General features: G+C 39.3%; 1 protein-coding gene and 1 long non-coding RNA gene across 3 annotated transcripts in view; one reads left to right on the top strand and one right to left on the bottom strand.

Annotated features, from left to right (window-relative positions):
• The window catches only part of PCP4 (Purkinje cell protein 4), a 54,282-nt gene that overhangs the window by 28,470 nt on the left and 12,439 nt on the right, over positions 1-13,373 (bottom strand). The window contains exon 2 of the mRNA XM_083838796.1: positions 5,824-5,875. Coding sequence (XP_083694922.1) covers positions 5,824-5,875 — 52 coding nt within the window. The remainder of the gene's footprint in view (positions 1-5,823; positions 5,876-13,373) is intronic.
• The window catches only part of LOC310900604, a 42,864-nt gene that overhangs the window by 25,945 nt on the left and 3,546 nt on the right, over positions 1-13,373 (top strand). Inside the window, exons 1-2 of one of the 2 annotated variants that reach the window (XR_014585261.1) lie at positions 5,899-13,126; positions 13,256-13,342. This is a non-coding gene — a long non-coding RNA (uncharacterized lncRNA). Of the gene's footprint in view, positions 1-5,898; positions 13,343-13,373 lie in introns of those variants that run through there. The other variant, XR_014585260.1, reaches the window with a different exon arrangement.

Here is a 13,373-nt window from a genome sequence, read left to right as displayed (position 1 = left end):
TACGTAACTATGCAAAGGGTTCATACACTTTTGTATTTAGGCTCTGTGAAGGTGTTACATTATTTGATGGTTGCATATACATCGAGGAATGTTGCTGAGACACAGACTTCCTATTTTAAGAGACGGGGGCTGAGGTACAGCAAATAATTCTCCTCTCACACTTCCTAAATCCCCACTGGAACCAGGTGGGTTTTATAAGATAGGACAAAATTTGGCTCAGGGCATAGATGGAAAGAAATAGGGGAGGGGGACAGGATTGCTCACAGGGAGATCGTATTCTGTGAAGCACTGCTTTCAAAGGACAAAAGTATTTTAGCGGAGTACCATAGAGAAGAGAGTTAAGAGGACAAGGCCATTTCCTCCCAATACTCAATATAGTATCCAGGAAAATTTAGTATTAGTTCCATACAGTGCTACCCTTCGTAACTTCTGGTTAGTGCTATGGGGGGTGAAGTATCAAAGAGAGAGAAAAGCACTCTGGAAAGGTTTTGTTGGTAGTGGTGGTGGTAGTGGTGGGGGTCTGTTTTTGTTTGTTTTAAACAGAGCAGTTCCTTGCAAGACCTATTTTGTCTTTTGCCACAAGAGTCATACTCTGTGGGAAAAACAAAATACACAAGGCATTGCAATGCTACAGCTCAGTCACTGTCCTTCCCTGTGACTAAAGAATGTGACCTCTAGACCTGGGTGGATATAGCAAACCATGTTCCATGAGCACATTTTAATATTTATACAAATTAGCCTCATGTGTTCCCTTCCTTTTTTCCACAAGTTCATTCATAGGGCTGTTCCCAAAACCAGTATATTTTTAAATGGTCATCCGAGAATATTAGTGGAAAATTGATTTTGAGTTCTTAAACAAATATTTATATTAAAGCATACTACAATAATGATCCTGGGCTCTGGCCAGGAATTAAAGCTCTGTTGATATAAGCACTCCACATAAATAACTATGAAGATAATTATTTACTCTGCTGGACCTATCAAGTTTCTTTACTCCTCTACATGCACTGTGCACAAAGTGCAGAATTTCCCGAATTCCTTGAATAGATGAAGTTGGTGAATGCACAGTTGACTGCCCTGCAAGATGCACAAGCAGAAGAGCTTACTAATGAGATATCTCTACCCCAACACACACAATTCTTTACAGTTACTGTACATGTTTTCTAGAAGCATTCAGATTTAAGTGAGTTCAGTGGCCTCCATTTTAGATGTAAAGGAGAAGGATAAAAAAACAACGGAGTTCATAAAGTAAACTCTTACACAGAGCCAACCCATGGTATACCCTAGGGAGAGGAAGAAATCCAGAGTTTATTCCTTTATAGTTTTCTGATCACCCAAGGCCAAGATCATGTACTCACAGGACAAATGCTTGAGAACAGAGTAGAAACTGAAAAGAATGGCTTCAGATTTTGGCGTACAACTGACCATCTTGTCTTTACTGCATAGGCCTACTCCACCATGACATGCAACTTAATGCAAAACCTTTCATTTTCATTTAGACCCAGAAAGTTTTAGAATTCATCATGTCAAAAAACATATTTTTTATTGCAAATATTCATATTGCTGAATCTAATATTGTAAGAAATATTCTGAGAAAATGATTCACAAATATCAGCTAATAACCACGTGCCTTATGTAGTTTCAGAAGAAATCTACTAATAGGAAAAGGGGTGATTCTAAATTTGAAGACAAAAATAATTGGTTCTGATGCAGCCATTACCCTGCTAGATGTGCTACACTGTTAAAAGTAGAGTGCATGATACCAGCTTGCAAGTTACATAGGATAAATGAAGGAGAATGCAAAACAAAATGAGAAGTGACAGATGTTAACTTACAAAGAAACATTGTGACATTGCCAAGGCGGTAAGAACAGGAAGGTAGAAACATCTTGTTTTCGTTTAAAATGCATTTGCAAACATGATGGGCCAGATTAGTCAAGCTAGGTAAGCAAAAAAGAAATTACAGCATCTTATCCTATGCAGATTCTGTTGGACTAAGCCAGATTTGTAACAGAAGGGGCATGCGGGGATAGTGCTACTTGGTTCCCTTTGGATTTTTGACCGTAGAGAACAGCATTATGTAATAGAGATTCCAAGTTCATAATGGCACATACTAACAATATGACCTAGCTTTCAGATAGACTAAGGTCCTTCAAGACCCTGTGAGGTTTATGGTAGCTATACTTATACAGCTCCTATGTACAAGTTTTCATATAGGTGCTTCCATATGCAAACTATTACTGCTAATTACGATCTACTAGGGTGGTGTTTTTGTAAGAATAGTCCTTCAACTAGCTCTTGCCCAGGAAAGCTAGTTTATATAATTTACTCCTAATAGTATTTTTGTTCTTTCCACTCTGACAACAGAATGAGATTATATACACTTTCCTTAGAGCAATATAGTACTTTACTGGATGGAAAAGCTACTCAGCATTGTACAGTGCCCACTGAAGTTGTCAGGAGATTTTCCACTGACTTCACTAGCCTTTTCCAAACCACGGATGTACCACGATAGCACGCTGTAATGCAATAGTTGTTCCTCCTTAGGAAGAAATGAATCATCATCTTGTCTTGATCATAAACCTGTAAGAGGACAAACTACAACTTGTTTAAAAGGTCAGGACAGACAAAAGTCATTGAGAATTTTGCTGTTAACCTTCAGTGTCAGTGAAAATTGCTTCATCCCAAGTGATTATTCAGTAGTTATAATCCAGATATATCTTCAAGAACTACTGGATTGTTGCTGCATAAAAACGGGAAGATACACTAGTGTATACTATCCAAAATACAGTGGAAGTCTGCTAATGCCCAGTGTTCTGCAAGAGAAGAGGGATGCTACCACCTTGCAGTCTGGAAGAGAATTCAGGAAGGCAGCTGAAGGAAAATACTGCTGATGAATGAAGGTCCCATATAGTACAGGTACATTCCATTCATCAACATAACCAGTACAGTTCATGCACAGATTTTCTTCTCCTGTAATCACAAACTCTTACATATACTGTGGCATATTACTGCTCCACACGATACTGGCTTTTCAGAAGCTCAGTCTTTCCCACTGCACATTCCCCTAAGTCAACAAGCAAGGATACCGAAACAAGGCAGTGTCAATTCAGTAGAAGTTGGGACTGTGCCTGCATTTTGTGTGTGACAAACACCTCTGCTGGAAGCAAGACTAAGAGAGGCCACTGCTTTGGTCATACGAAGTAAATATGACTAAGGATATAGTGTTGCTCCCTAACAAAGGTCAAACAAGAGCATGCATTCATAGATGCCTACCAAACCTTCCACTACTATAAAAGAAGTCTCCACAGACTTAGTTTCCCTAAACACTTTGCAGTGACAGCAATGCCATATGCGCCTTCAAAGAGGAAGGGTACTGATTGTAGTGGTCATTGGTTTTATTTTCTCCAGTTTTGACTCAGCCTAGAGATGGCCCCAAATTAATTTTCCACAAACAGCGTCTCCACTGTGTGAATCAACAACCCTAAAAACAACTGAGCATCATTATTCGTTGTTAGGGTTAGCTTTCAGCAGCTTTTCCTGAATGTGTAATCAAAAGCAAGGACAGTGACCAGACCACTTCAACTTTGCAAACGGTTTCGTAGCATGACTCCTTATTTTAGACTAAAATCAAAGGGCATTTGGTTTCTTCCTCCCTCCCCTCTCCCCCTTTTCAACAAGAGGGAAAGTTTCATTTTAATAGGGAAATGACCATCAGAAGTGCCTGATAATAATGACCACAATAGAAATTTAAGACATGCACATATCACAGACTTCTGGCCAAAAAACAGGTTATGGAGGATTTATATTGTGCAAGTAGGTTTATAGCACATCACAATTTCCAAAGGAATAAATCACTTCTGCTTGAGTTCTAACTACACACAGCTAATAAGTACAAAGAGCTATACATTTTCTGCTTCTTTGATACATAATCCAACCTCAGGTTGAAAGTTCTGATTCTACTTCATTTTCATGCAAGCATAAGGATTTAGGAGGACAGAGGACTCTGTTCCATCTCCCCTGTTGCTCCTTTATTTTAAGTAGGTGACAGGGTTTTTTTGGTTATAACTTCATTATAAAAAATAATAGACATCTATTTGTCCAAGATTCAGTGTGCATCTGCTTGTCTATACTATACATAAAACTATGCTACAACTAACTAGAATCATATATTTCTGAATTAATAATGCAGCCCTTTCTCAGTCAAAATTCCCCTTAAGGAAAAAGAAAAAAAAAAAAGAACTTGCCTCTAAAAGGCTGCAGGGTCAGTAAATCTTAGCTAAATTTGACAACAGGACGATTTTATTTGTAAAGAAATTCAAAGTAAATGAGCTCAGTTCATAATGTGCTCTAACAGTAAGAGAAAAACATGCTTTCCATGCTGCCCAAATGGCTGGCATAATTTTGCTGCTTTCCTTTCCTGTTAACTTCAGGATGCAAATGGCTTTGTTGTCAGGGTACATTTGTTCCCACTAATTCAAGACACTATAACAAGCCAAAATATTTATTTCTTTTTTCCAGTCTTTAATTTGTATTTTATCATATTGGGAACATCGTTGACTGATTTCATTTACTGTAGCGTTATGCAAACAACCCTTATGGGAAAGTCACCTCTCTGTAGTAGGAAAACTAAGCATAAAGAAGACTGCTGATGTTTTAGGATGCGTTGCCTCAGAGGGCCCAAAGATTCTGTTCAGACCAACACAAAGGCCAAAGTGCATATCCAAAACAACTGCTCAGAAATCTCATCCCAGAAAACCCTTGGCTCTTCAGAAAAGAGACTTACATTTTTCCTGCTTTTCACTAGAGAAGACAGACTACCAGAACATATTTTCTCTTGATTAGAACTGGATGATCAAACAGAAGCAAACAGAATATTTATATAGCTCAATCCTCATCCTGTTCATGAATGTCTACAAACTAATGTTGCATCATATTCGGCTGAGTCTATAATTAAAGCTGATCAAAATGTTTTCCTTTGAAAAATGTTTCTGATGGTAATTGGATTTTAATCAAGTGATCATTTGTATGTAAAGTGTTTCTGCCTCCTATAGGAAATAAGATTAGTTCTCAACTAAATAACAATTGTTTCTACTGAAAATTGTTTGATTTTCTTCTTTCTTAGAAAAAATAAAAATAAAATCCAATTAGAATTGATTGTGTCATTTATGGGGCAGAAATTGATCCCTACCTGCCCCTTTGTTAGAGGTCAAAAAAAGCAACAAAACACCTCTTATAACAGCAGAGCACACATCTGGATTCACCCAACTACATGGAATGCTGAAGTTAGGAGCCTATTTGCCATATGTTCCCTCCCTGTGAGCAGCTCCATCCATTGCCTCTCTCTATCAACTCTCAAATGAGCCTGTGCAAGTGGCTTCTAACCTTGGTAGCTCAGTTATGGGCCCAAAATTAGGTGGCATGAATGAGACCACAAAAACTATGTAAGTCCTCATAATTAGTTTACTTCTGCTCACCTTCCCCATCCACAGAGCAACTGCTCATAGTATTGAACCTAATCTCTTGTGTTCTTTTCTCACACACCAAACAGTGTTTTGTTCTAGCCTCCTTTGCATCTGCACTCTCTTATACAGAGTCCTTTGGTTTACCATAGTGCAAGCTCACAATCAAGTCTCTTCTTAAATACATGACTTGAATATACAAAGGACAAGATCCCAGTAAGTCCTTCTAGTTTTTCAAACACATGCAAGAGATAACAGAAAAAACAAGGCTGATGCTGTCTGACATCTGTCATTATAGTAAAACCAGATTTTGACTCATTTTGGCTCAACACTCTCCATCAAGAAATATAGCCTACCCTTACCGTTCTCACCAGATGTCTTGTCTTTTCCATTTGTAGCTCCAGTTCCTTGTCTCTGGTAGAGGAGAGGAAAAAAAAAAAAAAAGTGGTTAGAACAAACTTGGAAGTGCATTTTCCCCTTGGAATTACTAGCAGTTACTGCCTGATTTTTCTTCAGTACTTTGGATAGTCACTCACCCTCATGTAATGCTGCTTTAAAAAACTACCAGCCAGAACAGAAATCCTTGGTACCACCTCGGCACAGCTGTATAACCATGCATGGAATAGTACTCAATTAGCACCTGTTAACGACGGGGTTTGTGTAGTCAAATGCAAGGGTATGAACTGCAGTAGGACATTCCCTCAGGTCTCTGCTGTGCCTCCATTCCCATGTTTCTTTTGATCGGACCTTGGTCAGAAGACTTGCATTTCTCTTTGTCCACAAGCAGAGATGGAACTTCCCACTTAAGTTCACCAAGTCTAAGGAACAGCCCCAAGACTTTCCATGAAGCAAACTGTGATGTCTCTTTACTAAGTGACATGTGGCAAATACCAGCGCAGCCCCGAACAGTGGCATTCACAGTGGCAAAACCGTATTGGTGTGGTTACACTTCCGTAATTTACTAGCTTAGGAATGGCTACTCAATGGAAATTATGCTGCATCCCCCAGAGACAGCATCTCGCAGGTAAAATTAAGGTACTTTAGCAAACTGGTATGGTAAAATTTGCATTTCTTATGCAATATTATTCATACTTCGGTGTATTACAGAAACGGATTAAAGAATCCATCCTCTAGGGCTGCCCATGTGAAAAAACGGGAATATTAAATTCACAGGGAATAAATCCAGCTGCATTCAGAGGCAGCACATCTTCATGTATCAGGGAAGTTAACAACCGCAGCTGCACTGCAAACCAAACGGTTTGTGTCAAAATATGGACAGTCATATTAGTTCTGCTATGAAAAATCATACAGGCATACTTATCCTTCGGTATTTACTCTAGAATAGCTGGTTAAAACCTCCTCTACTGATCTGGTTTCTGTCCTTCATCTCTCACAGAGGCTGAATTTTCAGGGTATTCTGTGTATACGGAGCTAATCAGGGCATAAGTACAAAACCTTCATGTCCACTCTTAGCTCTTATTAAGAAAGCCAGAAGGAGAAAGAAGTTCTTGCTATCCTCCTGAGGGGTTTGAAAAGAGCTACATATGGTCTATCGCGCATCCACATGCCCATGGTGGGGTTTCTCATCTTCCTCTCTGCAGCAGACTCCAGTGCATGTCTCTGATCCACTGCCTTTGCCTTTTATCTCACACTCTGTGCAATGAGACAGAATCCCTCCAGAAAACAACTCTGAGTCCATCATCACAGCTACTGTCTCCCCATGCAATGGAAATATATTTTTGTTTCTTCCTGGAGCCTTAGAGCCTAAGACAGCAGAGAAAACTCGGTCAATAACGCCAAAGAACGGGATCCTAAAGGGATAAATATTTTATTTTTATAAAAGTATAAATTAAGAACAGCCAGAAGTCAATAAATCGATCCAGAAAACAATTTTGCTAAAGACGTTAACATTTATGCTTTTATTTAAAGTTTGATTAATATTCCAATATTTCAGTTCCAATCCACATCTCAACCCAGATTTCATCATGCGAATTTACCAAGACTTCCTAAAAAATAATATAACTGATCTTTACTATCTAAAAAATGGTAACTATATTGCTTTTTTTAAATTTATTTTGAAATGCTTTTTTCCAGGTTGTCTGTCCTCCTGAGTGTTTCAGGCTGTGCTGCTTAGCTGTTATGAAGGCTTCTCTTTCCTCCCTAGGCTATACCTGTCAGGGTTGGTCTGCTGTTATGGAGTGCTGGAATACGGATGCACGCATTTTGTGTCTCAGGATTTCCCCTCTGGGAGCGGGGAAAGTTCTCATAAAGAAAACAAATGAAATCTCAGCTTCAGTCGATAAAGATTTTTTCCATGCATAAGGTCAATATTGTTTTGTAAGTTTGAAATCAGTCTAAGCACACTACAGCCCTTTGTTTGGAGGCCACTGGACATACGGAGAATGATGCCTGAAAGTCTGTTGAACGAGCTTCTGAAAGCCTTTCCTTCTCTGCCACATACATATTTATTTCTATCTATAAGCACTGTACTGTTTTCCAAACGAGTGCAATGGATTTGAAAGCAAGAATCAGTTTCTTGTTAACAAGACATTGCAACTGTTATGAAAAAGCCATATACGGCATGGTCATCCACCTGTAAAGCCTTTAGCCTTTTATTTCAGTACATTCAGTGGACCTGTTTTTAAAAAACAATTTCAAGATGCTGATATTATTAGCACCTGGAGCCTCTTGCTCTTTTCATCACCTTTCTTAATGCCACCACAGGCTGCAAAACAAGGCTTAGCTTTTTAATGTCATCCAAAGCACAGGAGGACTGAACACCAGGAGGAGTTGCTGGGGGTATTTTCAAGAAGCAATGGATGAAAACCCTTCAAAAGCTGGTATAACTGATATTGTTCTTAGACCCGAGAGATCAAATTAAAAACACTGAAATACAAGAAAAACAATATTTATTTCTGTTTTGTTTTGTTTTTTGTTCTGTATTTCTGGTTTTGTTTTTGAACAGGCAATCTCCAAGTTGCAGACTGCATTTTAAAAGCTAAAAGCAGTCTAATTCTTCTGTTTTCTATAACTTGTAGCCAGCTTCCCTCATTCAAAGCTTCTAAAATTTTCTAGATCCTCTAAGGCAAGCACTAGGACAGAAACACTGAAGAAACTGTCCATTAGGTATGAAAAAAGAAACATCAGAGCTAAAATGAACATGAGGGCAAAAACATAATGATTATCCACTAAAACGGGATAAACAATTTTGTTGCTGTGTTGCGTAGGAGGAAACATAGTTTATGACTGCTTGGGGCTATATTAATTTTTAACTCAGCGGTTTTGCAGAACATCAAAGGCACATTGTTAAAAATGTCTCCAGAATCAAAGTCACTCCCAGTTTGTCAGAAAAGGAAGGAAGAAGGGCTCCCACCATATGCCAAAAGCCACGGCAAGAGAAGAACAGCATTACTTTCCTGATAAATTCTCATTGCTATGCACAACAGCTAGATAATGTTGTATAACAACTACACAAATTAGTCCCCTAGGTGTACAAACTAAGGTCAACATTGAGTTTTCAGCCAGGAGGACGTTTCAGTAAGAAAGTTAAATTACTGCAGTAGGGTTTTTGATTCATTCTTCTAACCCATCCTGTACTCCCCAGCCTAATTTTTGCTTTTTATCTTATAACATTCCCTTCTCGTCTTGAAATTTCTTGACCTTTTCAGTTAGGCTATAGCACCTCAGCATTAAGGATTGAATCCAGGTGTTGATTACTAAGTTTCCTGGGGGAGAAGGACTGTTTGTTTTTTGATGAGCTTCAGAAAGCCCAAGATCAGGGAGGTGAAACTGCCAGAAAGCCCTGACAAATGGGGCTTTACAGTAATAACATTATTCTACTTTTTCGTCAGAGTGCAGGGATGATAAGGTATAGCATGCTGTATCCCAGCAAAGCGGTGGCTGCAGATTTTTAGACGTATTTTATTTCTGCATCGAAGTAAAAAGAGCACACAAGGGTAAAATTAAAAGACTAAAAACAGTGGAAAGGTTTTGTAAAGTTAATATCAGAAATGGCCGGTGTAGCCTTGACTCAGGAGAAAAATAATTAATTTCACTGACATATGAAATATGTTATTAGGATGTTCTGTTCTCATTGACTAAAGGGACAGCAGTGAAATCTGTGGATATCCTAAGCTTTTAAGCCTCATTTTGCTACCATGTCCATCTCTAACACAAAAGTCATTAGGTGTGTGACAGAAGGAAATACATGTTAGTACAATACAGCACAAAAACGTCTGTCAGGGGTCAGCCAGCAAGGAAGAATTTAATCCGTACTACCATCACTACCATCTGTTCTCTGTATAGAATCCTCTGTAAAAAGTATAAATTGTATCCTAACTATTTCGTCAGTGTCTTTTCTCATAGCCTTCTGCTTTAATCAATGAGTTCAGCTGCTTTAGCATCAGAATGAAAAAAAGTATTGAAAAACACACTATAGAAAATTTAAAAGTTTGTAACCTTTCTGCAAATAAAAATGTCATGTTAAGTACCTGCTTAAGGACTTTCCATGTTTTCCATGTAAGTACAGCTTGTAATTTTCCTAGTCTTCAGCAGAATGAGGTAACAGCAATTGATACCTGCTGTTTTTCAGAACTAAATATTTCCTGTACAGTACCTTGAATTATTACAATTGGTGTGGACTTCATCCGGGAACGAAGGAAAACAAAGTTCTTTCAAGCTCTTGCAAAGAACTACTGTATGTCAGAAACTAGATGAAGACCCGGAATTTAAGTATGGGCAAGAATCAAGCAGCTACGACCTGGAACATGTAGAGATACACTCTGCAGTATTTGGAATTCATATAACTAATTAGGTTACATTGTTATTTACTGGACATTTCTGGTTTGTTGTGTTCAACAACCTTTTTAGGGTCATATATTGGCTTGAAACTATAGCACTCAGCATTTGCACATTTAGGTGTGAAAAACATCACTCTTTGCCACTCTTAACCATATCTCAGTAAATCATTGCTAATAAGGACAAAGGATACTACTATGCTTAAGTTAAAAAGTTGAGAATAGGAAAAAAGATGGTTCTGTGACAGAAAGATTTCTGTTTACCAAAGTTCCCAGAGAATACCTCACCTCTTAATAATGGGGCCCAAATTGCAGCGACACTTTTTTTTTTTTTTTTTTTAAGGAGAGGGGAGGTGTTATATATAAAAGAGCATAAAGCTGAGCAACTGGGTGAGCAATACGAGGTGTATTACTGGAGAGCCATGCACAACCTCTACTGTCACACTCATTCGCTCCAACTGTAGGTCTCCAAAACTAGTCTGTGGTATAGCCAGGTGGTAAATCCCAAACAAACCGCTGTGGCAATACAGGCCCATTCACATCCGTAACAGCTAGTCACCGAAAAACACTTACAAGCAGAATTGAAGAATCCCAGAGAAGCTTGAATATCATTATGAAAACTGCACTAGAAGTAAACTCTCCTCACTTGTCTATTTGAGACCCTAAGAAGTTTCTCCCACTTTTTTTTCCCCACTGCAGACCTTGTACTGAATATTTATGAGATGAAAGCGTCCTTCAAAGCCCACATTTAAGGTAACAGCACCAAGCACAGAACATCCAGCCAATATTTTGTCTGAATGAGGGGTGAGTCTGATGACTTCTTACACATCTTTGCAAGAAATCACAGATCATCTTTTGTGCACTTGACAGAAAGGAAAACCATTTATCAACACAGGCTTCAGTACAGAGCAGTCCACTCCTTTTTATGACCAACAGTTTCTGGTAGAAGTGACTTTCTGGAGAATACCACTTTTTCCTGGCTGCTCTCACCCTAGGATCTCAGTTCTTTGTGCAAGAGTAGAAACCCACTTGGCACTTTCTCCACGTGTCCCTTTACACAATGGGAATTCTCTACGGGCTGCTTTCTGGCTCGTGTGTTGCCAGGGCAGTGTAATATTGCCAGAGCAGCAGTGCCAGAATCCATCTTTCAATACCGGCTGTCAAAATTAAATGATCCCTGGCACCCTGACTATTTCTGTAATTGTCTTCATGGGTCAAGCAGTGTTGTACTTGACTAGCTCTTGATTGTCCTCAATTTTATTAAGGATCTCCTATAGCTTTTTTTATAAATTAAAACCCCACAAGTGGGCTGAGATGAAGTGACGTGATTCAAGCTGCAGCAGCTAAAAATTAACATTTGAGCAGTAATGATTTTCTGTAACTTCTGGAGTCACTGACGGGCGTGCACACACATGCACACTGACATCCTAGCAAAGAAGGTACTCCTCAGAAATTAATAACACAGCTGTGGATAACTAGAGAGGCACGGGGTGCCGCATTTCCCCAGGAAGGAGGCCATGCAGGTTGTTTAAGCACTGCCTATGTCGGGTGAACCCAGAGCTCCCGTGGGACAGCACAGGGAGGCATGCTGGTGGAGGTCCTGGCCCCCCTCTTGAACCACTGGACTGACAGCCAGGCACAGAAAAGCAATGGGAACCGAAAATTCGGGCTGGAGAGATGTTTTTTTGGCTTGAGAAAAGCCCTTAGAAAAGGCACTTCTAAGCGTACGTGGACAGCAGAGCAGGAGCACCCAGCACGCTTCCAGGGCAAAGAGGGAGGCAGCTAGAGAAGGCGGGCGGAGCATCACTGCCTGGGATGCAGGAACCCTCTTACAGTGCTGTATTTATAGATCCTAATAGCACGGAGGGGAACTTTCCCTGTGCCCCACTTTCACCAACGCTGCGCTGCAATTTATAAATCAACACAGTGAGAACCTGCTGATTTTGTATTCAAATTCAATATAGTGTTCTAAACAGAGTATTTACACCAACACCAAACGTAATCAACATCATTAGCAAAAACGGTAGCTTGCTTAATATTTAGGTTATTAGCATATCTTGAATTAAAACATTATTCAGCAGATATTTCTCCAAAGACATTGTAATCACTTTTTTTTTTTTTTTGGAGGAAGGGATTAATGGAATCTTTGAAGTTAATTTTGAAAGCAGCTGCAAGAATGTATTTTCCAAATCCTGTTAATTACCATGCCAGCCATGAGAAGTAATCCCTCATCTGTTCTGCAGGAAACATAGGGCTTGATCCTGCAAGGCTTATTTACAGGGGTAACTCACATGTGGACAAGTACTTGTCTTTACTTCAGCAGCATTACTTGCTTTAGTAAGAGCTGGAACCTCACTGCAGTACTGCGAAATCTCTAAACTTCATGTTAGGTTTTGTTAAGCAACGGGTAAACAGAATAAAATTAACTGTGGAATAAGCCTTCAAACACCAATTGCCAAAAAATTACCTCAGCTCTCATTTGGACAAGGCTAATACAGCCCATATCCTAATTACCCTGCAAATTGATAAAGAGGAAACATCAAGGTGACCCAAGAGGATTATTTCAATTATATAAAAATAGATTGATTAAGCTGAACGGTATAAATGAAAAATGACTGAGGTTTTTAAGGTGGTCTCTCCTTTTATTTTTTTTTCCTCCTATTATTTCTTATCTACTGGTAGCATCAGATTTGGTACCGCAGTCCTATAAAAGGGCTGTTTGTGGCAGGAAACCAGCCTTGAGAACTCCCACTTCCCCGTCTGGCCCAATCCAGCCACACCTCTCCATCCCCAAGGCCTCATTTGTCTGGACACAATTGTTTGCAAGGTCATATAGAAAATAGCAGCACTACGATTATTGCAGTGAAAAGTAAGATTTCTGCAGAGCTGTGCTGAAAACAATCATCGAAATGGTCCAGCTGAAATAAATAAATAAATATAGAGCTTAATTGTCTCTTTCGATCACTTCAGTAATGTAATTGACATCTCCCACCCACAGCTGTTTCAGTCCAACAGAACAGGCAACAGCCTGCAACGTGGGGAGAAAGCACCACAATTTGGCTCTGGGAACCGAAAATCTGAGCAGGTGAGTGCTTCCTTCTGAGTACTAAACCATA

The sequence above is a fragment of the Anser anser genome, assembly GCF_964211835.1.
Source record: "Anser anser genome assembly, chromosome: 1".
NCBI classification, from domain to species: domain Eukaryota; kingdom Metazoa; phylum Chordata; class Aves; order Anseriformes; family Anatidae; genus Anser; species Anser anser.
This window is presented reverse-complemented; position numbering and strand designations above follow the sequence as displayed.